Source organism: Mycothermus thermophilus (genome assembly GCF_041956435.1).
Source record: "Mycothermus thermophilus strain CBS 625.91 unplaced genomic scaffold VTJ04scaffold_1, whole genome shotgun sequence".
Classification (NCBI taxonomy): Eukaryota; Fungi; Ascomycota; class Sordariomycetes; order Sordariales; family Chaetomiaceae; genus Mycothermus; species Mycothermus thermophilus.
This window is the reverse complement of record NW_027191427.1, coordinates 1,136,311-1,161,617: the sequence shown is the minus strand read 5'-3', so window position 1 is coordinate 1,161,617 and position 25,307 is coordinate 1,136,311. Positions and strand designations below refer to the sequence as shown.

At 57.5% G+C, this 25,307-nt stretch overlaps 15 protein-coding genes across 15 annotated transcripts; 6 read left to right on the top strand and 9 right to left on the bottom strand.

The window, feature by feature from the left end:
• Positions 1-455: 455 nt before the first annotated feature.
• On the top strand, positions 456-986 carry VTJ04DRAFT_409 (uncharacterized protein; the record flags this gene model as incomplete). The annotated part of the gene is made up of 3 exons (XM_069362061.1): positions 456-460; positions 520-563; positions 649-986. The coding sequence occupies 3 exons, from the start codon at positions 456-458 to the stop codon at positions 984-986; spliced, it is 387 nt and encodes a 128-aa protein (XP_069223019.1).
• A 281-nt stretch (positions 987-1,267) lies between these two features.
• Positions 1,268-2,354, bottom strand: VTJ04DRAFT_408 (uncharacterized protein; the record flags this gene model as incomplete). The annotated part of the gene is made up of 5 exons (XM_069362050.1): positions 1,268-1,592; positions 1,655-2,042; positions 2,130-2,182; positions 2,254-2,260; positions 2,324-2,354. The coding sequence occupies 5 exons, from the start codon at positions 2,352-2,354 to the stop codon at positions 1,268-1,270; spliced, it is 804 nt and encodes a 267-aa protein (XP_069223018.1).
• Positions 2,355-2,929: 575 nt separating this feature from the next.
• Positions 2,930-4,691, top strand: VTJ04DRAFT_407 (uncharacterized protein; the record flags this gene model as incomplete). The annotated part of the gene is made up of 2 exons (XM_069362039.1): positions 2,930-4,591; positions 4,659-4,691. 2 exons carry the CDS (start codon positions 2,930-2,932, stop codon positions 4,689-4,691), a joined length of 1,695 nt encoding a protein of 564 aa, XP_069223017.1.
• A 523-nt stretch (positions 4,692-5,214) lies between these two features.
• Positions 5,215-8,208, bottom strand: VTJ04DRAFT_406 (uncharacterized protein; the record flags this gene model as incomplete). Its single annotated transcript, XM_069362028.1, has 5 exons — positions 5,215-5,751; positions 5,816-6,584; positions 6,643-7,777; positions 7,850-7,995; positions 8,180-8,208. The coding sequence occupies 5 exons, from the start codon at positions 8,206-8,208 to the stop codon at positions 5,215-5,217; spliced, it is 2,616 nt and encodes an 871-aa protein (XP_069223016.1).
• Positions 8,209-8,974: 766 nt separating this feature from the next.
• Positions 8,975-9,175, top strand: VTJ04DRAFT_405 (uncharacterized protein; the record flags this gene model as incomplete). Its single annotated transcript, XM_069362017.1, has 1 exon — positions 8,975-9,175. One exon carries the CDS (start codon positions 8,975-8,977, stop codon positions 9,173-9,175), a length of 201 nt encoding a protein of 66 aa, XP_069223015.1.
• Positions 9,176-9,181: 6 nt separating this feature from the next.
• On the bottom strand, positions 9,182-10,346 carry VTJ04DRAFT_404 (uncharacterized protein; the record flags this gene model as incomplete). Its single annotated transcript, XM_069362006.1, has 2 exons — positions 9,182-9,696; positions 9,764-10,346. 2 exons carry the CDS (start codon positions 10,344-10,346, stop codon positions 9,182-9,184), a joined length of 1,098 nt encoding a protein of 365 aa, XP_069223014.1.
• Positions 10,347-10,521: 175 nt separating this feature from the next.
• VTJ04DRAFT_403 (uncharacterized protein) lies at positions 10,522-11,330 on the bottom strand (the record flags this gene model as incomplete). The annotated part of the gene is made up of 2 exons (XM_069361995.1): positions 10,522-10,796; positions 11,318-11,330. 2 exons carry the CDS (start codon positions 11,328-11,330, stop codon positions 10,522-10,524), a joined length of 288 nt encoding a protein of 95 aa, XP_069223013.1.
• Positions 11,331-11,501: 171 nt separating this feature from the next.
• On the top strand, positions 11,502-12,160 carry VTJ04DRAFT_402 (uncharacterized protein; the record flags this gene model as incomplete). Its single annotated transcript, XM_069361984.1, has 2 exons — positions 11,502-11,620; positions 11,692-12,160. 2 exons carry the CDS (start codon positions 11,502-11,504, stop codon positions 12,158-12,160), a joined length of 588 nt encoding a protein of 195 aa, XP_069223012.1.
• Positions 12,161-12,212: 52 nt separating this feature from the next.
• On the bottom strand, positions 12,213-14,231 carry VTJ04DRAFT_401 (uncharacterized protein; the record flags this gene model as incomplete). Its single annotated transcript, XM_069361973.1, has 5 exons — positions 12,213-12,440; positions 12,509-12,857; positions 12,916-13,278; positions 13,355-13,827; positions 13,887-14,231. The coding sequence occupies 5 exons, from the start codon at positions 14,229-14,231 to the stop codon at positions 12,213-12,215; spliced, it is 1,758 nt and encodes a 585-aa protein (XP_069223011.1).
• Positions 14,232-14,435: 204 nt separating this feature from the next.
• On the bottom strand, positions 14,436-15,257 carry VTJ04DRAFT_400 (uncharacterized protein; the record flags this gene model as incomplete). The annotated part of the gene is made up of 1 exon (XM_069361962.1): positions 14,436-15,257. The coding sequence occupies one exon, from the start codon at positions 15,255-15,257 to the stop codon at positions 14,436-14,438; it is 822 nt and encodes a 273-aa protein (XP_069223010.1).
• A 2,227-nt stretch (positions 15,258-17,484) lies between these two features.
• On the bottom strand, positions 17,485-18,748 carry VTJ04DRAFT_399 (uncharacterized protein; the record flags this gene model as incomplete). Its single annotated transcript, XM_069361949.1, has 4 exons — positions 17,485-17,677; positions 17,748-18,560; positions 18,629-18,645; positions 18,716-18,748. The coding sequence occupies 4 exons, from the start codon at positions 18,746-18,748 to the stop codon at positions 17,485-17,487; spliced, it is 1,056 nt and encodes a 351-aa protein (XP_069223009.1).
• Positions 18,749-19,461: 713 nt separating this feature from the next.
• Positions 19,462-21,047, top strand: VTJ04DRAFT_398 (uncharacterized protein; the record flags this gene model as incomplete). Its single annotated transcript, XM_069361938.1, has 2 exons — positions 19,462-19,480; positions 19,546-21,047. 2 exons carry the CDS (start codon positions 19,462-19,464, stop codon positions 21,045-21,047), a joined length of 1,521 nt encoding a protein of 506 aa, XP_069223008.1.
• A 311-nt stretch (positions 21,048-21,358) lies between these two features.
• VTJ04DRAFT_397 (uncharacterized protein) lies at positions 21,359-22,423 on the bottom strand (the record flags this gene model as incomplete). The annotated part of the gene is made up of 2 exons (XM_069361927.1): positions 21,359-22,305; positions 22,363-22,423. The coding sequence occupies 2 exons, from the start codon at positions 22,421-22,423 to the stop codon at positions 21,359-21,361; spliced, it is 1,008 nt and encodes a 335-aa protein (XP_069223007.1).
• A 775-nt stretch (positions 22,424-23,198) lies between these two features.
• On the top strand, positions 23,199-24,043 carry VTJ04DRAFT_396 (uncharacterized protein; the record flags this gene model as incomplete). Its single annotated transcript, XM_069361916.1, has 2 exons — positions 23,199-23,354; positions 23,417-24,043. 2 exons carry the CDS (start codon positions 23,199-23,201, stop codon positions 24,041-24,043), a joined length of 783 nt encoding a protein of 260 aa, XP_069223006.1.
• A 250-nt stretch (positions 24,044-24,293) lies between these two features.
• On the bottom strand, positions 24,294-25,002 carry VTJ04DRAFT_395 (mitochondrial 54S ribosomal protein bL12m; the record flags this gene model as incomplete). The annotated part of the gene is made up of 2 exons (XM_069361905.1): positions 24,294-24,632; positions 24,778-25,002. The coding sequence occupies 2 exons, from the start codon at positions 25,000-25,002 to the stop codon at positions 24,294-24,296; spliced, it is 564 nt and encodes a 187-aa protein (XP_069223005.1).
• Positions 25,003-25,307: the final 305 nt, after the last annotated feature.

Sequence of the window (25,307 nt, the reverse complement as noted above, 5' to 3'; positions counted from 1 at the left end):
TGCCACGGGACAGGCGATCGCGGTCAAGAGTGGCGGTCTTGGAGGGCAAAGGCGAGGATGGTTGTTATGGTTGAAAGAAGTTAAGAGGAACGAAGTCGACGACGAGTTGCACGATTCAACAATGGAAAGAAGTCCCGTCCCAGACTCTTGGCTCCTGTCTGCAGTTCGCAGGCTCCCATCTATTACTAATTCGGCTAATTGTGGGCCATTTGTGGATCCATTCAAACACACCCCACCTCAATGGTCAGGCCCGCAGGTTCCCGTCGTTGACCCCTGTCTCGTGAAATTCACCCCACCTTCATCTGGAACATTGGACTTGAACCTCACCGCCCGACTTCCATCATCTGCCAGAACCTCCGAGACGGAGATGGAGCAGCTGTTATAGTAACGACATCACCAGATACCTAATCTCGACCTCTTTGCCAGACAGACACAACCCCGAGCTTGGCTCCACCATGTGGTAAGCTCAACATCCTCCACTAACTTTTCAAACAAACCATTCACTAACCCCTCCTCCAGCAAACACATCCTCAACGCCCAAGTCTCCGTGCGGTCAGCATGCTGTACGCCACCACAACTTCCCCCCTCTCCCCTCCCCCTCTCTCTAACCAACCCCCTATTTAACACCTTATCTCCTCCCGAAACCAGGCCGCAAATGGTTCGACTGCCCCCAATGCCACGCCGAGCAGGAGAACCACCCGCTCAAGAAGACGTACGAGGTGGTTCTCGCGTGCAAAAAGTGCAAAAAGTGCTTCCGCAAGGACACGACCGAGGAGCTCGAGGAGGCCGACGAGTACTGCCCACACTGCGACAACCACTACGTGCTGGAGGCTGTGACGCCCAAGCCCGCGCTGACCGTCGAGGGCGAGGACGCGCGCATCGACAGCCGCATGATCAAGGACGATCGGGTCAAGTCCAAGAGCGGGTCTGCGATGGAAAAGATTTCGATTTTCGACCCGGATTTGGACGCGGACAAGTTGGGCTAAGTTGGGTTGGTTTGTTGGGGTGGCGATGGAGGCGGTAAGATGAAGGGGGGAGGGTCGTCGTGTTGAGGGGAGGTGTTTGGGAGAAGGGAATGTTTGGACGAAAATAATTACGCAAACGAGATACCCGGGCGTTGGAGCGCACAAAACAGCAATAGACACAATCATGACATCCAATGTGTAGGCGCGGCAGTCCACAGAGTTGCCACCAGAGGAGACTTGATTGTCTATTCTTTCCCAAAGCTCTCACGAGGGCCCATCACCAACTTCCATACCTACCCTCCTCACGACTCCTCCTGGGCGCTCCGCGTCAGTATGGCGGCCGTCCCTGTCCCCGGGGTCCTGCCCGTCTTCTTCTTGGCCGCCTCCTCCTGCTTCTCCTGCTCAATGTTCTTGACGTAGTTCTCAATGTCCTCGACGGGGAGCATCTCGACCGGCTTGCCCGGCGCCATGACGGCGATCTCGATATTCTTGGCGCCCGTCTGCACCACCTCGAGCAGCGACTTGATCGCCAGCCGCACCGTCGCCTCCCGGTCCATGTCCTCCTTGTAGTTGCGCTCCAGGAACTCGCGCACCGTCTTGCTCGACCGCCCGATGGCGTTGGCCTTCCTGTGGGATGGGTTAATTCAGGAGAAAGACAGGAGGGGAAAAAAGAGGGAAGCCAAACGCACCATGCCGAGTAAATGCCCGACGGCTCAGTCTGATACAAACGGGGCGTGGTGCTGCCCTTGTCGAAGCCGACGATCAGGGTGCTGATGCCGAAGGGGCGGACACCACCGCTCTGTGTGTAGCGCTGCTGCACGCCGGCGACATACTTGGTAATGTACTCGATGGTGACGGGGTCCTCGAGGTTGAGGCGGTGCGACTGGGCCTCTAACCGCGCCTTGTCGACCAGAATGCGCGCGTCGGCGTTGAGACCGGCAAAGGCCAGGCACACGTGCTTGTCGATCAGCCCGATCTTGGACGGCGTGATGCGCGTGTCCTGGAGCTTCATGGCTGACCGCTTCTCGCAACCCAGCACCACCACGTCCTTGCCCTTGACGCCCACGGCGCAGGTTCCTGTAGGGGGAAGTGTCAGTCAGCTTGGCGATTCTATGTTGGGTCGGGGGAATGGTTGTTGGTAGGGGGGGGATGGCGGGGTCGTACCTCGCTTGACGGCCTCGCCGGCATATTCGACCTGGAAGACGTGCCCATCGGGACTGGAGAGGCGTTAGCAGGGTATGTGTGTATGGGAAGGGCTGGTGTTCGGCAATCGTGGTTGGAGACGGACCTGAATACTGTGGACGGCCTATGTTAGCAAGCAACAAGCTGTGGAGCAACAAGGCAGGGCGCCGACTTACCTGAAAGAGCTCTGTCGTAGCCCGAAGCCATGGTTTATGGATTAGACGTGCTGATTTAGTCTTTTCAATTTTGGGTAAATATTGGTGATTCGGGGCAGCTGTGGTTGGAATTTGGAGGTTGGAATAGTGGTTGTGGTGTTGTTGAGCCTGGTCGAGATGCAGGTGTTCAGAGTCCAGACTTGGGTCGGTGGCAGCTGTTGTTGGAGTCGCAGCTCCCAGGCTCAAGGCTGCCGCCGTGACGACGTCGGGAAGCTCCATCTTGCCAAGACCCAAGAAATCCACCGGCTTGGGTAAGCGGGGCCTTGGCAACTGACCCTAACCCTGATGACCCCTGTCGCCGGTCTCGCTGCCGGTTCCGTGACACCATTCAGACGGGTCATGAACTTCTCACGCCCGTCGAGACGCCACCATCGTATGGTGTAGATTTTTTTTATTGAAACATTTTTCTTCAATCCAATTTGGGAATTGGAGGGTTGGGAGTGTCATTCTCTTTTCAATTGACATTTTCCTGAATTTCTCCTCCCCCTGCCTTCCTCTTGTACATACATACCTACGTACTCATCTTTTTGTCTTTTTCTCTCACCACCCTCGTCTCACTCACCCACCATGGCCGCCAGACCCCAGCTTACTCCCATGCTGAGGAGGCTGAGGCTACCCAAAGCCCCTGCCCCGGTCCGGCGGACAACAACCCCTGCGGCGCTCCAGCAACCCCTCTCTCTGCCGGCGGCCCGGTCCTTCGGCACCACCTCCGTCCGCGCCCTCCGGCGAACCGCCCCGGTCGCCGCCGGTCCCGCCAAGGGCGGCTTCACCAGCGACTCCTACCCGGACATCAAGCGGGATCCCCGTTTCGCCGAGCTGACCCCGGAACATGTGGCCTACTTCCGGTCCGTGCTGGGCAGCGACTCGGCGGTGCTGGACCTGGTGACCAACCCCAACGACGCCAGCGTGGCCGACGACATCGAGCCGTACAACCAGGACTGGATGCGCAAGTACCGCGGCCACACGCGGCTCGTCCTGCGCCCCTCCACGACCGAGCAGGTCAGCCAGATCCTCAAGTACTGCAACGAGCACCTGCTCGCGGTCGTGCCGCAGGGCGGCAATACGGGCCTGGTGGGCGGCTCCGTCCCCGTGTTTGACGAGATCGTCATCAACATGTCGCGCATGAACAAGATCCTCTCCTTCGACGAGGTCAGCGGGATCCTGGTCGTCGAGGCGGGCTGCATCCTCGAGGTCGCCGACCAGTACCTCGCCGAGCGCGGCCACATCTTCCCTCTGGACCTGGGCGCCAAAGGCTCGTGCCACGTGGGCGGCAACGTCTCGACCAACGCCGGCGGCCTGCGCCTGCTGCGCTACGGCAGCCTGCACGGCACCGTGCTCGGCCTCGAGGCCGTCCTCGCCGACGGCACCGTCGTCGACGACCTCTGCCGCCTGCGCAAGAACAACACGGGCTACGACCTCAAGCAGCTCTTCATCGGCGCCGAGGGCACACTGGGCATCGTGACCAAGGTCTCTATCCAATGCCCGCAGCGCCCCGCCGCTCAAAACGTCGCCTTCTTCGGCCTCGAGTCCTTCGAGGCCGCCCAGCAGGCCTTCCGCGAAGCCAAGGGCCAGCTGGGCGAGATCCTCTCCGCCTTCGAGCTTATGGACGAGACCTCCCAGGCCCTCGTTCAGCGCGTTACGGGCAACAAGCGGCCGCTCGAGGGCAAGCATCCGTTCTACTGCCTCGTCGAGACAAGCGGGTCCAACGCCGAACACGACGCCGAAAAGCTGGGCGCCTTCCTCGAGTCGGTGCTGGAGCGCGGCATCGTGGCCGACGGCACGCTGGCCGACAACGAGACGCAGATGCGCGCGCTGTGGGCCTGGCGCGAGGGCATCCCCGAAGCGCTGGGCCATCTGGGCGGCAATTACAAGTACGACGTCTCCATCCCGCTGAAGGATCTGTACAAGCTGGTCGAGGACACCAAGACCCGCATTGCCGAGGCCGGGTTGCTGAGCGAGGAGGACGGCGACGACTCGCGTCCCGTTCGCGCGGTCGTGGGCTACGGCCACATGGGCGACGCCAACCTGCACCTCAATGTTTCCACGCGCCGCTACGATGCTCGCGTGGAGAAGGTGCTCGAGCCCTTCATCTATGAATGGATCGCCGAGCGCCAAGGCAGTATCAGCGCCGAGCACGGGTTGGGGTTGATGAAGAAGAAGTATATCGGCTACAGCAGGAATCCGACCATGGTTGGGTTGATGAAGGGCATTAAGAACTCGTTTGATCCGGTGAGTTTCCCTTAATGGATCCAATGACGATGAAACATGGCTTGGCTAACATGGTCTTGGTCTTTAGAACGGCATTCTTAACCCCTACAAGTATCTCTGATGAGAAGAGTGGTGTTTGGTTGGGTTTAACGATGGGGGAAGAGTCCATTCTGTGTTGGTGGAATAAAAAAACGGCAGAAAAAAACAAAAAGGAGGGTGGTACAGTTGCATGTACATGTCTAGACACGCCCATACATCTTCGTATATATCCATCGAAAAGCAATCATTCCCTACTATCAGTGTGCATTTGGCGTCTCTTGGATGTTGTCCTAATGGGGGTTCCAAAAGCATGCCAAACGGGTTGGAAGGAACCGCATCTTCCATGAACATAATCTCTCAACTGCAGAGTTCCAGCTCCCGAGGAGGGCAACGATATTGATAGATATTCTGACCTATTAATCATGAAAAGCTGGGATACCCACGCTGCCACTCGAGTGTCGCATTTGGCCTGGCCAAATTAAACTAGGTCTATAATCTCACATATCTCCCTCCCAAGGGATACCGACAGCTTTTCCGTCAATGTCCGCCAAAAATGTATCAATACCTTCGTGAGCCATGATCTCGTCCACACAACCCATCCCATTCTAATACTCGAAATCATCATCCACCGCCGGGCCCTTACTCTTGGCCACGCTCTCCTGCTTCCGATACATCTCAGCAACCTGCCTGCTCGTGGTCGCCTCATCCGGCTTCTTGTCATCCCGGACGCGAATGAACCTGGGGAACCGAAGGCTGATGCCCTTCTCCCCGCTTGGGTCGACACCCTCGCGCACGCCCGCCTTGTAGCGGGGGCTGAGGGTCAAATCGGCCGTCTTAACCTCCCAAACATAGCGAGGCTCGAACCATACATCCGGCTGGTGCTGGCCGCCCGAGCTGTGGGAGTAGAATGGCTTGGGGCGGTCGATGACGATCTCCGAGAGCTGGGCGTGCAGTTCCTCGAGCGCCTGGTCGCTGAAGCCCGTGCCGATGTTGCAAACCGTCTCGTACGTGTCGGTGCCCGGGTTGTAGCACGCCAGCAGGAACGCGCCATAGACGGAAGTGCGCTTGCCCTTGCCGTAGTAGGCGCCAAGGACAACCAGGTCGAGGGAGTCGCCCACGCCTGCGAGATAGTCTTTCTTGATCTGTTCGGCCACATGTTAGAGATAATGCTTTCTTGTGCACGAGCTGATGAAAAAATAAACTCACCTTGAGCCAATTCCGACTCCGCTTGCTGGGCTCGTACCCGCTTTCCTCGCCGTCGAGCATCTTGACCATCAGACCCTCGCACGACGCCTTGACCGACTCGTCCAGGAAGGCCTGGATCTCGTCCAGCTCCTGGCCGTCCATGTGAGTGGCGAAGGCAAACTCGCCCTCCACCGGTTTGAATGACTTGTACAACAATTCACGACGTTCCCTGAGCGACTTGTGCACGACCGGCTCGCCGTTGAGGTAGAGCAGGTCGAAGGCGAACACGCACACCTTGACTTTGACATCCTCGGCTTTGACATCCTTCTTCTTGCGCGTCATGAGCTGCTGGAACGGGAGCACCTTCTTCTCCTTGACATCCCACGCAACCGACTCGCAGTCGAGAACAAAACTCTTGGTGTTCTCATTAACCCAAGTCGGCAGCTTCTCAAGGATATCTGGGTACTTCTTGGACAGATCTTCCGAATTTCGCGAGAAGATAGCCGCCACGCCCTTGCCGACCTCCTTCGAGGCGCTCATGGTCGACTGACTGAGCTGCTCGTTGGTGTCCTTGGCGACGTAGTGGATCTGGGCACGTTCGCCGTCATACTTGTACTCGCAAGTAAACGTCTGCCCCTCAAACCGATCCAGCACCTCGGTAATAGCCTTGGTAGGCTTTGCAAGCATGGGCTTCAGTGGCACGCCGGGGCGCAACTTGCAATGCTCAGGGAGGTTCTCAATACCGTGCTCTACCATCGCGGGAATGATGACATCGTAGCTGGGAAGTTCGCTGGTTCATAGTCAGCCCAAGTTCAACGATATTCAACAAGCAACCAAGAAAAACGAACCTGTAGACAGTCTTCAGAATCGCTTCTCCCTTCTCCATCTCAGCCGTGCTCGGCACCTTGCCCTTCTGAGCCGCCTCATGCGCCACCATGGCCTGGGCAAGCGAGACGATAACCGTCTTCTCCGCCAAACCCAGGCGCAGCTTGCCCTCGAGGAAGCGAACAAGGTATTTCGCCTCGCTCGGTCCGCCTTTGTCCTTGGTGATATCAACCTTACCAGTGTTGTTGGCATCCGCAGCGGCCAACAGTTTCTTGATACCATCCACCTTCCTCTGCTGAGCACCGTTGCCCGTGACGGTGGCGATGGCCATGAGACCCTTGTGAACGCCGCGAACGGTCAACGGCTTGGGCTTGAACATGGTCGGCTGAGTCGATCTGGACTTGCAAGCAACCAGGCCGAGATCTCCTATCTCCTTCTGATCCTGCTTGATGACAGCCAGGCTGCGACCCGTTGTCTCACCGATGGCCTTCATAATCAACGACTCGCCAATTCCGAGCTCAATACCCGCATAGTCGGGAGCCAGCTTGTTGACCATGAGGAGGACGGTGGGGAGGAGGTCTTCTGGCGTGAGCCTCAAGACCTGTCGCAGGAACAGCGAGCAGTGCGCCATAATCTCAAGGCGCTTGGTTGTGAGCTCGATGAGCGAGAAGGTCTTGCAGAGCGCCGCGTACGGAACGGGCTCTCCTGCTTTCCAGTCCGGATAGGGGTGCTTGACGTCTGACTTGAGAGCTGCCTGCACCTTCTGCCGTGCCTTAGCAGCCACCTCGGGCTTCTCATCTTCATCTTGAAGCTCCTCCTCTTCGACTTCGGATGATGACTCGGGGGTGTCTTCCTCGGCCTCCCCCTTGGCGGCAGCCGCGGGTGTAGGCTCCGGAGCCTTTCCTTTCGGAGACCTCGACCTCGACCTCTTCGGTTTCGGAGATGATGGCTTCGCCTTCTTCGGCTCCGGTGCTGGCTCGTCTGTCATGGGAACATCCCCATCCTCGTCTTCATCCTCCTTGATAACTTTCCTGCCTTTCCGAGCACGCTTGCTCGCAGGAGGAGCTGCAACCTCGGCGTCATCCTTGGTGTCCTCAGACTCATCCTTCATCTCAACGTCAACATCCTTGGGAGGCCGCCCTCTCTTCTTTCTGGTCTCTGCTTGGGACGACATCGTCAGTCATTCCGTGGCCACTTCAACCCCACGTACCAGGGCGCCCAGACACCCACCTTGATCCGAAACGCTCTTCTCCTCAGTGTCCTCCTCCTTCTTCTTCCTCCTCGCCTCATTTGCGGCTGTGGTCGAGAAGCTCAGCTTCGTCTGCTGGGCCGGCGCGGATTTCGGAGCGGACCCATTCTGCTTGCCGAAGAATTTCCTGTCAAGGCCAACCCAGGTTAGCCATCAAGCCATTACTGACAGAGCATGCCCAGCATCTCAACTCAAAACAATAAGATACAATGCAAGGCAAGCAAACACAAAGTAGATAAGGATGCTTCAAGATCTCTCTCTCCAAAAACATCCCTACCCACCCCAGCGTAAGCTGCCCGCTTCGGACATACCCCAAGGTCATCTGCTTCTTGTCCGCCATCCTTGCCGATGCTGTTGTGACTGCCAATGGAACGGTACTCGCCAATCGTAGGCTCTGTTGGTTGCCCGCAAGACCACCCCACGAGGTGTTGAACTGGGGGGGCGACGGGGAGGAGGCTATCCCACAACTTGGCGTATCGGTTGTTTTGGTCCAAGAGATGGAACGGTGACCGCAGCGACGGTGATAAAAGCGACAGGTGCCAATACCTGGGCGGAAGAGGGCTCGTGCGGCGCGGGAAAGTGGTGGTGGCGGTGAATCGTTGAACCGCCAGATGAAGGCGGGTGTAGTTGTGGTGTGGGCTCGGAACGCCAGTTTTGTCGGTGGTCTGCCTTATGACCTCGGCGATGGGCGATGGCAGGCAGATGGTGTTGAATAGTCGGGAAGAAAGGGATGGGATCGGTCCCAAGAGTTGGCGACCAGAGATGGCAACACCACGAAGGCGGTGGAAAATGGAGGTTTCGAAGGGGGCCGGGATTTATATCAAAATTCAAGAGCGGCCAATTCGACGGAAGTCACGGCCAAAAGCAGTCGATTGACTTAGGCAGACAGGCAGAAGTTTTGGACCTCGCCAGAATTGGAAGCTATGACTGGCTGGAAGTGGATGTACCCATTAGCTTCCTTGACATGACGCGCTGAGACGCGACTTTTGGCGAGGGAGCAGTGGGGCTGAGATTGCGGAATTTACCACAGCTGCCAAGAACTGAGAGAACAAGGCATGACAAAGGGACACCTCTCAAGCAAAAGCTGCAGAACCCAGAAATTTCTCATGCTCAGGCTCTATAGCAAATTAGGATATAGTAGTGGTACATCAAACTCCCTAACGCTCAGAACCCGTGCGGAATGTTGCACATCCTCAACTTGGCGGTTTGCTCCCTCAGCTTCCCAACCAACCCCTCGTCCGAATCCCTACCCCTTCCCCGCGAAACCCTGGCAACCAACCCGTAACCCCCCACCATCCCAAATATAAAACCCTCTAGTTGTTGTTGAAGTAAAAGACCTCATCAGTCGTCCGGCCGCGGATCCAAGCGGGCTCGGAGCCCTTGACATAGATATCCTCAAAGAGAATCTTGGAAGTCGGTTCGGGGAAAGGCATGGCCTCGGCGGCAGCGACCTCCTCGTTGACAAAGTTGCGGGCGTCCTTGTCGATGCGCTTGAGCTCGTCCTCCTGGACGACGCCCCAGTCAAGAATGTGAGCCTTGAGCCCGGCAATGGGGTCGTTGGTCGAGCGCATGCGCTGGATCTCCTCACGCGTGCGGTACGTCGTGCCGGGGTCCGACATGGAGTGGCCGCCGTACCGGTACGTCACGTACTCGAGCACGAGCGGGCCGTTGTCCTCCGCCGTCCACTTCTTGCCGTACTGCACCGCCGCCTTAACCGCAAGGACGTCCATGCCGTTGACCTTCAGACCGGGGATGTATTGGCCGCGCTTGTAGTAGTCCGTCAGCGCCGACGAGCGGGCCGCCGACGTACCCATACCGTACTTGTTGTCTGCAAAGAAGCACAGCCGTCAGCATCATCCTTCACCCAGAAGTCCTTCGCCCTCGGAGCAACATACTCTCGCAGCCGAACAGAGCGGGCAGGTTCCAGAGCTTGGCCATGTTGAAGGCCTCAAAGACCTGGCCCTGGTTGCTGGCACCGTCACCATAGAGGATGACGGTAGCCTTCTTGCCGCCGGTGTACTTCTGGGCGAACGCAAGGCCAGCACCGACGGGGACCTGAGCACCGACGATACCGTTACCGCCGTAGAAACCCTTGGTGAACATGTGCATGGAACCGCCCTTGCCGTAGGCGATACCCTCACGGCGGCCGAGCAGCTCGCCGATGATGGACCGGACGGTACCGCCACGCATGTACGCAAAGCCGTGGCACCGGTACGACGTGATGACATCGTCGGTCTTTTCGATGGCGTGTTCAATACCGACCGCCACGGCTTCTTGCCCAGTAGACAGGTGGCAGAAGCCACGGATCTTCTTCTCCTTGTATAGCCTATCGGCGGCCATCTCCATCTGCCGGACAACGACCATGTCGTAGTACATCTGCTTGAGCTGCTTCTTGGTCACCTCGAGGGTGTACGGGGGGGGGGTCGAGCTCGTAGGTCTCGAAGCTCTCGTCGCTGAGACGGATCTGGAAGGGCGCATCGTCGGCCTAGCAATTTTGGGGAAGCAGGGCATATCAGTATCAGAAACGCGCGCATTTTCATCATCGACGGGCGGTGAGGCGGGGGAGCCGGGTTGGGCACAAAACATCGCCAATGGCCTGAAGAGCGGAACCAGCAGCCATTCGATCTACTCTGAACTCACCTCAGGAACAGGATCAATCACCTTGGCCGAAGCGGCGTTGGTGGTGACGGTCCTCCGGGCGGCGATGGGGATCGGCCGGGCGCTGCGCGCAGCAACAGCAGCCCGGAGGGGCGTCGCCTGCGATATCCGGAGGGCTCGCGAGAACATGGTGTGGGATGTGTCCTAGGAAAGGATCGGGAAGAAAGAAGACCAAGAAAGGGAAAACGGGGAATCGCAAAAGAGGGAAGTAAAAGAAGGGAAATAAGGTCAGAAAATCCGAGTTGGCAGAAAACGGGAGGTTGTGTTGTACTGCCACACACCTCACTCAGCTCGCTGGGCTTTTGCAGAAAGCGGTTCACTTTGCAACCCGCCAGAAAAAGGGTGACCCAGATTTTGGCGTTGGGGCACGGAATGATGCTTGTTGAACGCTGAGCTAAGCTCTTTCTGGGCAGCGAAGCTTGGCCTTGGCGCCTTCCGACGCTTGTCGTCGGACCCTCCACGGACCTCCACCGCCGCGCGCTATTTTGCCCTTTGACAGCTCCGAGATCGATCAGTGGAGTCGAGATATCGACTTGCACAGCCTTATCTTGGAGGGGCCGTGGGATTTTATTTGTCTTGCTCCATCAAGTCCAACTGGCCGAGTGCTACGCCGCGGAATGAGTTCATAAATAAAACAGACTCTTCAACGTTGTGAAGTTTTGTTGTTGCACCTGCGATGAACCCTCATCTCTTCCCAACTGCATCATCATAGCTTGGTTCAGACGAGAGTGGACGCCAACACTCGAACGTCAACCCCAACTCCCAGGCATCCCCCGCAAACAAGGACTTACATGCATAAACCATGTTCGTGACAAGATGGCGTCAAATCTTCAGCAGCCAAAAAAAAAACTCCTTCGGAATTGACCGATGATGGAGTTCCGACGCTGAACATCTCCACCGTCACATCGTTGGTTGGGGAACAGCTTAATATGTATGCGCGAGTATAAACAAACTTGTACCTTGCCGAGTAAAACCATGGCTGTTCCTGAGTTTCAATGCGTACAAATAACCTACACTCGCTGCCATACACCAACAACACAATTCAAGCCAGGCTCTTGCATGCTTGCTGAAGTGAAAAACCATGAACTTGTTCTGTAGCACCATAACATGACGGACATCCCCCCGGACGCCAGCTCTAATCCCATCTTCTCGATGGTAACCTAAGAACCTGGAAACCTTCGGTCTCTGCCACCCTGAAATCCCAGAACACCACGAAACTTCCCGTACCAACTTGTAATAATAAGAAAGGCCCCCAACCCGTATCGAAACCCACGACAGCCCTCAATCCTCCAGCCCAACGCGCATGTGTAACCTCCCAATATGCATGTTGCTGCATTATACGGTGTTGCGCCCCAGAAATCCTGCCCAAACAACCCATACCAACAGTCCCATTAAGAATAAGAAACTCGAACGCCAAATCAATGCGAATTACCCTTCCTTCGCAACCGCTATCTCTCAGGCAAAATCAAGGATACACCCGTACCCCTCAACTGAGTTCGACAGAGCGGGCATCATGCTGGCGACGCTCGCTGTGTAGGGTTGCCAGCCGTGGACCGCATGCCGCGCCGAGAATGAAGAGGAGAGAAGGGAGGAGAAAACAGAGTGGAGGGGTATTTGTGTCGAAAAAGGGATGAGTGTGCCGTTCTGTTGTCGTTATTCGCAACGTGATTCCAAATGGCCGACGACTCAAGCATCGCCGAAGAATGTCGACCCACTGCCCTGGAGGGGTGCCGTTGACGGGCCGGCGTCAAGCATATCGACGTCCTGTGCTGCGCCCGAGGAGCCAGATTCCCGGTAATCAAAGGGGAACGCGCTCAAGGGCCTGTCTGGAACAGGCACATCTAGCCGTCGCTTAGTTGGCAACATGGACCTGTCGTCATCGAGGAGCTCTTGCGGCGGGGAGAATGACCACACCTGGAACGCATGCCGTTAGCCTGCATAATCCCACGCGATGTAGGACCAGCATGGTTTTCATTACTCACCTCCATAACGGTCCTACCGTTCTTCAAAGCCATGGCAACGCACTTCTCGTCCTCGAAAGCCACGCGCCACACGGCATCGCTCTGCGTCACCAACTCGCGAACAAGCTGGCCAGTCTTCAGATCCCAAATCTTGACCCGACCGTCACTACCGCCGCTGACGACCCGGGTATCGTCGAACTGGAGGCTTGTGACGCTGTTGTCGTGAGCCGCGAGCCTGTGGATGGGGCAGCGCCTCTCGATGGACCAGATCCTCACGGAACCATCACTGCCGCCGGTGACAAGAGTGTTTCCGCGCATCTGCAACTGCCCGACCAGCGACGTGTGGCCATTCAGAATGGCTTGGCATTCACTTTAATTCGAGTTAGCTGCAACCCCCTTCCATCCTTAAATTCTGGTGCGAGACTTACCCTGTGTGAACGTTCCATATCCTGACGCTCGTGTCGAGACTCCCGGTGGCGACCCGTTGGCCATCAAAAGCAATTGCATAGATATGGCTGTAGTGGCCCTGGAGAGTGTGCAGACACCTGCCCTCCGAGATGCTCCATACCTTGGCCGTGGCGTCGTAACTCCCAGAGACAACAATGTCACCCTTGATCTCCAGGCAGCGGACGCTCGCCTGGTGACCCACGAGAACATTCCGGCAAACTCCGGCGTTGATATCCCATATCCTGAGGGTAGTATCGCGGGACCCAGAGATGGCCGTGTTTGCATCCGACATCTTGAGGCAGCGAACCGTCGAGGTGTGACCGCGCAGGGTATGCAGGCAGGCACTGTGGAATCGAGTCAGTCCGTGGCACAGCTTGGGGGAAAGCAAAATCGTCCATCACCACAAATCCATCTACTTACCCAGTCGTCAAATCCCAAACGCGAACATCCCGGTCGCAACCGCCGCTGACCAAAATGTCGTCCCAAGGAACCATAGCCCAAACACCCATCACGTGGCCCTGCAGCGTGCGAAGCGGATTACCCTCGGTATCAAAGACATGGATCCTGGCGTTATCAAGCGCCACGACAATGTACTTGGGGGTAAGATGCAGGCTGGTGACAACACCGCCGTCCTGGGTAATGTTGCGGGTCACATTGCGACCACCAAACCGCCAGGCCGCGTCAACCAGATACCTCTGCTTGAAATGCGACTTATACGATCTTGGCGCAGGCCGAGTGTTGGCGCGGGAGCCAAAAGTAGACAACCTACGCTGGTAGTCGTGCTTGACACAGAGGTTCTTCCATGTCATGTCGTCACTGAGCAGATCTCTCCACCTCCGCGAGACTTGTGACGCTCGCGCGAGGACCTTGGGGTCATCGATAAAGGACAGGATCTGGATGGGGTCAGCACAGGGGGCTTCCAGAATGACGTCAGGCTGGAGCAGAAACGCACCCTCAAGCACAGTTCATCCGGCAGTGTTGTAAACGGGTCCTTCTTAAGCAGAGGACTGACAAACTGATGCACGAAACTCAGCTGATTGCTGGTGCAGAGATTCAGGAGATCAGCCAGCAGCCGGGTCCTCTGGGCATTGTTGCACTGCACGAAATATTTCCGCAGCCCCGCTAGGTACGCCTCCTCATCCTCTCCAGCGTTGTTCCAGGTCAGACGCGAGTGCGAGGGGCCGGGAGACGCCGCAGGAGTGGGGGGCGGCGGAGGCGAGCCAGTGACCTGTTCGAAGTCGGCAGCGGGCGTGCTCATGCTCGGAGTCGGAGGTCCCCTAGGCCGTTGTTGTGACATCTTGACATTCTGGGTATTAAGCGACAACTCCTCGCTGAAAACGGCGCCCCTGCGTTCTGAAAAACTGATCGGACGGTTATTGTAGGGTGGCATTTCGGTGCTGCACTGGGTTCGACTTCGCGACAGCCGGGTGAGGTCAAAGGGGACGGCAATCCACCACGGGCGGAAAGCTCCTAGTATTAAACCGCCAATACAGGCGACAAATTATGCTGCAAAGACGCGCAAGCTGGGAATGTCGACAGTGTCGAACGATTCGGTACGGTCTGGTGCTGCTTGGGGAAAGGGATTGGAGCTGAGGGTCAATGCACCAGGGCAGGTCACAATGCACGTTTGCTGCGCATAGGACACGTCGTAGGACAGGTCGCGAAGAGAGCCAACAGTGCCGTTCTGTCTGAAGTCGTCGAAAAACAAGGCGGCGACGACGAAGAGAATCGAGGGTACACGATGAGGTGAGGGAGAGCCACGTTCGGAGATGTGGTGTTCAAGCGCTGACGGGACTCCGCTTGTGCGGTGTGTGGTCAAGTCTTCGGAGAAATGCGCGGGCCAGGCGGCCTCGACGTCGGAAAAACAAGGCGCCTCCCGAATTGTCGAGTGGCGTCGGAAGGTTGTGCAACAGGTCAATGTTGGAGGCTTGAACCAGACGGAACGGGGTCCGCGAAAAAGGTTGATGGAGGTGGTGGTTGTGATGGATTGGGATGGCGGCGCGAGGCAAGGGAAGAAGAAATACGAGGCGAGCCTAAGGTGGAAAGGCGGGAAGGGGCGCTCCTTCCCTTGAACAATTGCCATGCGCCAGATGAGGAGCAAGCTCAGGCTGACGGAGGCCGGGGGTTGAAAGGTACCCGCCTGGAACGTGCCCTGTGCAGCGCCCTGTCCGTCCTGCTCGGCTTCTGCGCTCCAACGCGGCCACTGCGCTGGGCTGCGGCGGGCCTGCCCCACCATCCACTTGATACCGCCCACCTCCACTGCCGCCGAATGGACACTCCTCTTGCCGAAGAAAGTTGAACCAAAATGAGGAACACAATCCATGGGACCTGGAAGTTCTGCTGGATCCGACCGCCACCTGTTCCGGTCCCTCCGTGCTCTCTCGGCGGTGCTGCCCGGAACACTGGATGGGTGCCAATGGAGCCACGAGGCTGGTTTTCAGGCGCAAAGCAAGCACATCATCTACCAGCGCCCAGATGGAGCCGTTTGAGGGGGACATCTGTCCCCTCTTTTTTCTCCTCTCTTGGGCGCATCACAAGACACTTCTGCGCTGGCGCAACCGGGCGCATTTTCATTCGTGTCCACGTCGAGCTGGCTGCAGTTGGGCCGGGACCCAGCCAGTCCTCAAGAACGCAACTCCTAACGCCGGGTCGAGGGCAAACATGGTTCAAGGATTGCTGCTCCGCCGGGCAAGGCGCGTTGCTATTTCTTCAAAGGACGACAAAGGATGAAGCCTGATACGAACCGGCAAACGGCATTTCCACCGGAGCACGACTTCGACCTGAGATGGCCTCGCCAGGTCATGCATGCATGTAAGCATCCACTTTATGTCGCTGACAGCCGAGATGGATCCCGCCCTTGGACCAATATCGGCGCCACATCTAAGTCTGCGTTCTCGAGACTTAGTTCGGCTGCTTCGAGAGGCTGGAATGGTGTACAGAGCATACTCTGTGTTCTGTCGAGTTGGATAAGACGGTCCGATCCGGAATGCTTCCTGTCAACGCCACAGAAGGCAGATGACATGATCCTGATCAGCGCGGTTCGAGATGACCTGCATCGAAAAGGGAGATGGGAAGATCCACATAGATCGCCACGACTCGGCGGGCCTTGGGGTTGCAGAGCGAGCACATTGTAACGTCATTCCCCATGCCCTTGAGACCAAAGTCTACTTACACAGTAGAGGTCCACCGTGTAATCCTGTCAAGTAGGCATGGACAACTCTGCTCTGACGTAGGTGTTCAAGACTTCAGGCAAGGAATGTTGAATTGCGGGTACATCTCCAACTGCGCATCTTCAACTCTCCCCAATGTTACCCAACCCTTCGGAAGCCTGAGGTGCTGTAAGCATTCTCCTTGGATCCGGCGGTTGCGGCGGCGGCGGGTTCCCCGCTGGATGCGGAAGCGAGCCCGCCACACGACTCATCATGCAGTACACATAAGACACGGTACCGGCTTAAAGGGCTGGCGGCGAGATTGCTGCTTTTGGCCGTCTGTCATGCTCACACCGCTGATCAACTACCTACCTAGTTATACATCCAGGCACCTGAGATGCAGCGGGTCAAACTTTTCGAGCAACGTCCGAGATGGGAGGGGACAAAGGGAGGAGGGATTTCAGCTTTGAAGTCTCCCCTGACATATGAAGGGGAAGTGTTGGAACACGAGATGTTCTCCCGTCCGTCACGCCATCCCTTGCACTTTGTCTTCCACAAGACACAAGATGTGCCAACGGTGGCTGGGAGGGTTGGCAAGACCATCTGTCGCAGAAATCCATGTGAGACTTCTCAACTGCTCACCAAACTTGGCCCCATCACGTTCATGGTAGAAGGTCGCGAGATAGAGAGGGGTAGCGTGATGGCAGCCAGCACCAAGTCTTCCACGCCGTCGGACCAGCGTTTTACATCCCGTTGGCGGGTTGAGTGTGTGTCTCTCCCCTGGACCTCGTCAACCACGAGAGCCAACCCAAACTCCAACATCACAACATCAGACGACAAGAACACTGCATTCATAAAATCCCATCATGAATTATGACAGTCTTTCCTCTTTTACTTTTCCCTGCTGCTCACAATCAATGTCAAACAACCCACATCCCCAACCGATCGACTGAAACAGCCACCTCTGTCAGTTGCGTTGCCAGGAACTGGAGCGCCTGTTCCTGAAACGGCCCCACAGGTCTCACTGGGCTGTTCTAAAATTTAGCCTCCGTTGGAGCGTCGAGGCTTGGCCACGCAGCCCAGGCCGGGGGGTTGGCTTTTCGGCTCGTCCGATCTGGGAGTGGGGAGACGAACGGTCTTCGGCATCCCGTCGCCTCACCAGCTTTGGCTGGTGATTTTCGGACGCGGTCCGGAGGAAGGGCATCGCTGCCCGAGTGTCGTGGGAAGCCCAATGTTCCGAACAATATCCGGAGGGGCATGCAGTCACGAAACCGAGGATATGGGACCATAGGATTTTCCCAGAATCTTGAGCCGCGCCCGGCTAACATCATGAAATTGGATATCTAAGATCATGACATATCATCTCAAGTCTATCAAGTACTCATGGACTTTCAGATGTCTCTAGTGATGATTATGACCAAATCGCGTCAATAGAGGTAAAAAGAATCCCACCACCGTCGTGATCGTGTCGCGCAGCTGCAGCTTTCCGTATCTCCTGTTCGATGACCCACCATCTGCATACCCGTTGCTGCCCAAGTGGTTGTGGTCTGGCGAGTGCTGATCCTCGCTCTGCATCGCATGCATGGCGACATATCTTGATGGCGTTCAGAGTTAGCGGACGCCACCTACTACATATGCCAACCGAAGACTGGATGACAACTTACAAGAACGTTCCCGCGCTGAAGAGCAGCAGCATGCCAGTCCACCACTGCGCCGACTCGCCTTCCATCCTCTCACCTCCGAGCATGGAGACGAGGAACCACGTCGCCAACGCGCCCGCGGGCGCCGCGAGGCTAAACACCATAAGGTGCACCCGAATGGCGCGCTTCGACAGGCCCTGCTTCAGCAGCACCGAAGTCAACCCAAAAGCTGCGGGCGCTTTGTGAACAAGGATCGCAAAGAAGATGATCAGGCCGACGTTTAGACTCGACGCCGACGCCGATGCGCCCATGGCGATGCCGTCCGCCGCGGCATGGATCACCAGCCCTGTCGTCGTGGCCAGGCTGCGCGTTTGCTTGGGCGACGGCGTCAGAGAGCCAAGAAACCCATCGCCTTCATCTTCCTCGTCGCTGTGCGCCCCGGGACCCAGGTTGTCCAGGCTGACATGCCTGCTCGTCGGCGTGGACAGGAGGAACCGTTCGGTGGCGTGGCGCGGGAGCCGGTCGATGAGGAACATCAGCGCGAAGCCAATGACAAGTGCGAAGCCGATGTTAAACGCCGGAAGTTCTGGCGTTGTTACCGGCGCGTGGTGGTCGTCGTCTGCCCTTCGAGCTGGCCTCTCAAGTCCCCGACTCCGCTTAGTATTTGTAGATGGCTCATGAGTGTGTTGTGTCGATGCGGCTAGGGCTTCGATGCCTTCCGGAAGAATGACAATTAGGCAGCTTCCGACAAGTAGTCCGGCACCGAGAGATGTAATAAGTCGGAGCTGCGACGGCGAGAGGCTAAAGGACAATGGGAGCGCGCCGGCCAAAAAGGAGCTGTTCCACGGGTCAGTTCGTTGGGTCGCGGGACGTCGTAGATGCGATATCATGGATCCTCAACATACGCGACAGCCATGACCACCTATTGCAGAGCGGGGAAGTCAGTTTCATGTCGGCCGAGCCTCGATGTCGTTACTGCGCAAGCGACTCACCGAGGTCACGATCAGGAAGATGAGGCCGGCCATCTCGGACAGGACCAAGTGAAACAGCGCCGAGGGCTTGAGGGGATCAAGTTTGCTGTTTTATGGAACCATTTGGGCTGGTTGACACCTCCAAAAAATATTTCGACTTGTCGAGCTGCTCCCGACGATGGCACTCCGCTTCGCAGGTGTCCCCTTTTCTCTTCGGGGTTTTTGGGGGGCTCTGTAAATTCAGCCTGCTGTCGAATGGAACCTGCGGCTCCAACCGTTGTTGGCCCCACGCCAGATCTGGCTCCCGGGACACCTTTCCATCTATGGCTAGTGCATCTTTCTCTGTTCTTGGACTGTACTGTTCTTGCACTGTGAGCTTCATATGTATTATCTCGAATGAATTGGTAAACATCAGCCAAAACTTGGAACATAAAGCGTTGGCTTAAAAGCTCTTCGGAGAAGGGAATCTGAAATCAAACATCGTTTGCATATCAGATGCAAACCGGCGAACTAAACAAAGAAATACGTAATAAGCTCGCTGGTCTCCATGAACACAGTGTGGATCCAGTCGCGCCAGAATCGGTAACCCATTAAGAAGAACACGGGCAGACGCGTCGGTCGCAATTTTGCGAAGCGCAAACCTTCCGTCTCGTGTCTTCTTTCGTCTCATCCCAGAACAATCGACTTTTGCATCTTGCAACAACGACAACTCCTCTGGGCAAACCAAAGTATTCCATATTCTAGGAGCCAAGACAGATCCAGTCAACATGGCTTCACGCGACGATTGTAAGTAAAGGTGGAATAGCGGACGACTTTCGAGCACCGTTTGCTAATCGCATTGTCTCCCCTAGGGTCAACGCCTTCCAACGAGGCGTTGATGGTGTCGCTCGTGTCACCGTCTCCCAAAGGCCCCAAGACCATTTACACCTTCCACCCCAAGCACACTTACTCCATCTTCGGCGATAGCGAAGAGATCTTCGGGTACAAGGATCTCGAGATCAATCTCCGGTACAATGCGAGCGACATGCGCCCGAACCTCTCCTTCTCATACAGCAAGAAGTTCCCCACTGTGGGTGAGACGGAGGCTACAGATGTTGAGGGCGCCCTCCGGGAATTCCTTCCCGACGTCGCGTTCCAGAAGGAGAACGACTTCGATACCGCTATCAAGAATGTGCCTGTGGATTGGACCCCGCCCGGCGAGGTGATCACCAAGTTCACCACCAGGGGCACCGACTACGAGGTTTGGAAAGCCAACCTTGCAGATCCCGCCGTCAAGCAGCTCGTCAAGCGCATCCAGGTCCTTGTCCCGTTTTACATTGAAGGCGGTACCCTGATCGACGTCGACGGTTCCGATGCCGACCGGTGGACGGTGTTCTTCCTGTACGAGAAGAAGTCCGCCGGTGATGATGGCACCAACCCGTATGTCTTCGTCGGATACTGCACCGTCTACCGCTTCTTCGTCCTGCTCCCGAACAAGACTGCCCCCACGACTTCGCCCTCGGAGGAGGTCGTCGAGAAGGCCGCCGAGGGCCAAGACTTCGACCTCTCCCAACTCCCCTGCCGGACGCGCATCTCGCAGTTCGTCATCATCCCGCCCTTCCAAGGCCGCGGCCTCGGCCCGAAGCTCTACCGCGCCATCTTTGACGAGTACATTGCGCACCCGCAAACCGTCGAAATCACGGTCGAGGACCCCAACGAAGCCTTTGACGACATGCGCGACGTCGCCGACCTACACTATCTGCGCTCGCTGCCCGAGTTCCGCGCCCTGCGCCTCAACACCGACCTCGTCATTCCCAAGACGGGGCCCTCGCCTGACAACATCGTCGACAAGCAGGCATGCGAAGCGGTCCGCGCCAAGGCCAAGATGGCGCCCCGCCAGTTCGCGCGCGTGCTCGAGATGGACCTCATGTCGCGCCTGCCCGAGACGGTGCGCCCAGGCATCGCGCCGCCGGAGGAAGTGGAGGGCAAGACCAAGGGCAAGGGTAAGGCTCCTGCCCGGCCCAGGCCGACGCCGGAGCAGGAGCACGAGTACAAACTCTGGAAGCTGCTGCTCAAGGTGCGGTTGTATAAGCACAACAAGGACGCGCTGGGTGAGCTGGAGCTTTCGGAGCGCAAGGCCAAGCTGGACGAGACGGTGGCCAGCGTCGAGTTTGATTATGCGCGCTTGCTGGTGCGCGCCGAGGAGCAGCTCAGGCTGGCGGAGAAGGACGCCACCGCTCCGGCGTCTGAGCCGAATGTCTCGGCGGTCAAGAACGGGAAGCGTAAGGCGGAGAATGGGAATGGGGTGGAGGACGGCATCCAGGCGCCCGTGAGCAAGAAGGCGAGGGTGGAGGATGCGAGCGATGACGAGTAAACTTGGAAGTCGTTCTCCTTTCTCCCGAATGGTTCCCCTTAGATAATTCCCCCGGCTTGGTTTGAGGCGGCGTTGGGTTTGGGATTTACGGATCTGGATGAAGGTATCCAGCTGTTGAACGTTTTGTAACTCTATGGCGTTGGGGGTAGCAAATATCCAGGTCGTCGTTGTTGTCTTCTGAGATGACATCTCGGTTCACATGTTTGAAGCATGTGGTTGCTGTACCCATGTCCCGCTCTCGTAGGAGACCAGTCTATGTCGTCCATTCTATATGTATTATGCAAAGTCAACAACCATCGTGTCCTCATTGTTCACTGGAGTGCCTGACTCCCCGGAAACCTTGTCCCATTCACGCCCTGTACGCCCTGCCCAAGCTGACTGGCCACCACTGTCGCCTCCCGCACCGCCCTCGCGACCGTCCCCCTCACCCGCCCTTCCTCCAGCACCAGCAACCCACCGATCGTGCACCCTCCCGGGGTGCTGACCTTATCCCGCAACAAGGCGGGATGATCCCCGTTCAAAACCAGCGCCGCGGCGCCCTTCATCGTCTGCGCCGCCATCCTCTGCGCCTCGGCGCGCGGCAACCCCATGGCCACGGCACCATCGATTGCGGCCTCGAGCATGAGCGCGAAGAAGGCGGGGCCGGACCCGCACAGCGCCGTGCACACGTCCATCGTCGACGGCGGCAGGTACACGACGTCGCCGATGCGCTTGAAGATCCACGTCACCAGGCCCATGGCGTCCGGGTCGAGCGGGGGGTCCGAGATGCCGATGACGGTCATGCTCTCGCGGATGAGCGAGGCGGTGTTGGGCATGGCGCGCACGACGCGGCAGCCGGGGACAGGCTCGCCGCCGTTGGCGTTGGCAAGGGTCGTGAGGATCTGCGCCTCGGTGACGCCGGCGAGGATGCTGATGAGGAGTTTCCCCTGCAGGGCGGCCGCCATGCCGGGCTCGGAGAGGATTTCTTTGAACATGTAGGGCTTGCAGGCCAGGAGGATGATGTCGGCTTCTTGCGCCGAGGCGACGTTGGCGTTTTGCGCGACGGTTACGGCGGAGCTGTGGGCTGCGAAGGTGGCTTTGAGTTTCTTGACGGACTCGGGGCGCTTGACGCATGCGATGAAGCGCGAGGGTGGGCGGACGGACGGGGCGGTCTCGTAGAGGGGAGTCGAGGTGCCGGAGGCGGACGGCTTGGTGTTGGCCCCTGACTGCTCGTCGAGAGCTGCAAGGATGCCGGAGAGGATGGCGATGCCCATGGTCCCTGAAGTGGCAGGTTAGGCTCATTCTGGAGTCAATTGATTGGGAAAATGGCACATACCACACCCGAGCACCGCCATGGTGAGCTCCGAGGAGCTGCCGTTGCTCTGAAGAGTACTCATTGTGTTGTGTTTACGAGTAAGGGTGGATTGATTGAAGGGGAGAAAGGAGAAAATTCCGAGTTCGGAGAAGAGTCCAGGTGTAAGTGTCCAGGCAGGATATAGATCGACTTCCTCTCTTTATCAGCGAGTCGGAAGATGGGACCAAAGCCAGAACCAGCAAGAAAAATCAATTCAGAGATTTAATGCACCAAAACACAACAATGCATTACAGCAGGGAGAGAAAAGCAGGACACAGATCTACTCGTATATGCAACACATTTCATCCTCTATTTATGGTCTGATGTTGGCCATGGATGCTGTTCGCCTCCCTCGAAACTTTTTTGGCTGAAGATTGACCACCCCTCCCCCGCAGTCGTAGCTTCACCGCTTTCTAGAACTGGATTAGTGGAATCGGTCTTGCCCGTTGTGGGGCGTCTCCTGCACCATCAAGCCGAGTCCAACGCCAAGGATCGTCAGGAAACGCAGCTCACCTCAACAACCCAAGCTCAAGCTCCAACACACAGTAGAAAAACTCAATGAAGAGCAGGATTTGAGTGATCAACACCGGATTTGGACCAACACGTATAGTTCTTGGAGATCTACGGTGGCGCCTGGGAGTGTCGACTAAAGGCTTCCCACGAATTTGAAATTAAAAGCAACTTAAAGCCTCCAACTCTCGGAAGTTGACCTCAACATCAGACCCCGTAAACCCTGAACAATATCCTACTCTCTCCCGTCCAGACAACGTACCTGTCTTCAGAGTCCATCTACCAAGTATCTTCACGGAGACGACGCCATGGCGGACCCGTTCGAAGTGCGGGTACGCTTCTCAACCCAACTACGCCAGCTTAACGCGTCGGTCATGTCGGCGCAGAAGGCGGCGCAGTATGCCATCAAGCATCGCGACATGGCCGAGGACCTGCACTCATGCATCCTGGAGCAATTAGAAACGGTATGTCTCCTCACGTACCCAGAGCACAGCATGGGCCCGCCTGTCTAACACCCCGCATCCAGAACAACATGAACACCCGAGCCAACATCATGTACTTCATCGAGCACTTCCTCGACATGGCCCCGCGCGGCGCGCAAGACGACTACGTGCGCATGATGCAGCGCGACATCATCCGCGTCGTGGACGCCGTGGTGCCCGACGACGGCTCGGGTGCCGCCAACGTGAAAGTCGTCCGCAAGGTCCTCCACGCCCTGCGGGACAAGTCCTTCCTCGACGCCCAGACCGTCAGCCAGATCGACGAGGTGCTCAAGGAGCGCGACGCGTCCGCCCAGGACGTGGCCATGTCGTCCCCGCCGCCCGACAGCGCGGTGGACGGGGGGACGGAGCCACGGTCAACTTCTCATCACCGACATGGCAGCAGGAGGGGAGGCCATCTGCCGCCGCCGCCGGATAAGAAGCAGATAGAACAGCGCATCGAGGAGGACCGCGAGCGGCACAAGCGGCAGCGGGAGCATGTTTGGCAGGTGCCTCCCGGGGAAGATGCCGAGATGGAGAAGCTGTGGGAGGAGACGAGCGATCTTGGGGAGGATGATCACCGCATGGGTGAGGAGGAGTGGGCCGAGTGGACGGCTGAGTTTGAGGCGAGGCAATGTGTGCATCAGAGGGAGGCGGGAGGTGGAAAGGGGTGATGAAAGTAAAATAGATATAGGGACTATGGCATGGCAGGAGTATGACGGTATTGTTGTCGTTACACCATCATCTAATGTCTGGATTCGTGTGTATGTGAAGTTTATAGTGTTACATGCTCTTTTATACATGTCGCGAAAGAGCCACAGGCGACTTCAAGGAGGCCGAACCAGTTCAGCCTGCCTCCGCTCGTCGACTGCCATATGCTCTCTCCACCAACCAACACGTCCCTGACACTGTCTAGGTCCCCGTCTACTCCAACGTGGCCACGGCACCCAGTTCCTTGAGCGTCGCAACAATCTTCTCCGCCTCCTCCTTGGGCACCGACTCCTTCAGGACCTTGGGCGCGCTCTCGACGAACTTCTTGGAGTCTACTAGACTGAGACCCAGCAGACCCTTGACCTCCTTGATGATCTTGGCCTTGGCGGCAGCGTCGAACGACACGAGCTTGATGCTGAAGAGAGTCTTCTCGGCGGCGGCCGGGGCCTCATCAGCCTCCTCGGCTTCCGGAGCAGCAGCGGCTGGCGCAGCACCACCGGCAGGAGCCACAGCGAAGCCGCCCACGGGAAGATCGGGGATGTTGAGACGGGACTGTGACGTCCGGGTTAGTATGCATGTATGTTCGCCTGGTCCGGGCTTCTAGCGTGAAAATCGAGTGCAAGTGGGCATAGTCGGCGTCGGCGTCGGCCAATGTCCCACACTGCATCCGTCATCCACTGCCGTAGTTGCTGCGCACCTTCAGGCTGGCCACGAGGTCTGCCGTCTCCAGGAGGGTCAATTGGCTGATCTGGTCGACAATGGCCTGAATCTTGGGGTTTGTGGAGCCGGCGTCGGTCGAGTTGTACCTCCGTGTCGTCCGCTGCTGCTGATGTTGGAGGAAGAAGGAGGTCGAGGCACGGATCGGGGCAGCACGGAGCTGGCGGGCGCAGCATTGCGCTGCGTACCTGCAGGAGAGCGACATTGTGACGGAGGGGTTGGTGAGCAGCTGCGGCGTCGGCCTGCGAGAGAGGGAGGAGAGTCGGGGTCGTGCAAATCGGCCTCGAACTGCAGTGCTGCTGGGTGGTGATGTCGCGAATGCCTTCAAGCTTGACGACGGGATTTTTTCGGCCGTTGTCCGAAAAGTCTAATGGGGCCCAGCCCACCTCAGTGATGTGAAAGTGGGAGCTGCAGTCATTGGCAGCTGGTGTCGGCTGTTCCCACGCCCGGCAACCTCCGCACATGTGGAACGACGTCCACCCGCGGGCTTGGGGCCTGCGGGGAGCGCTG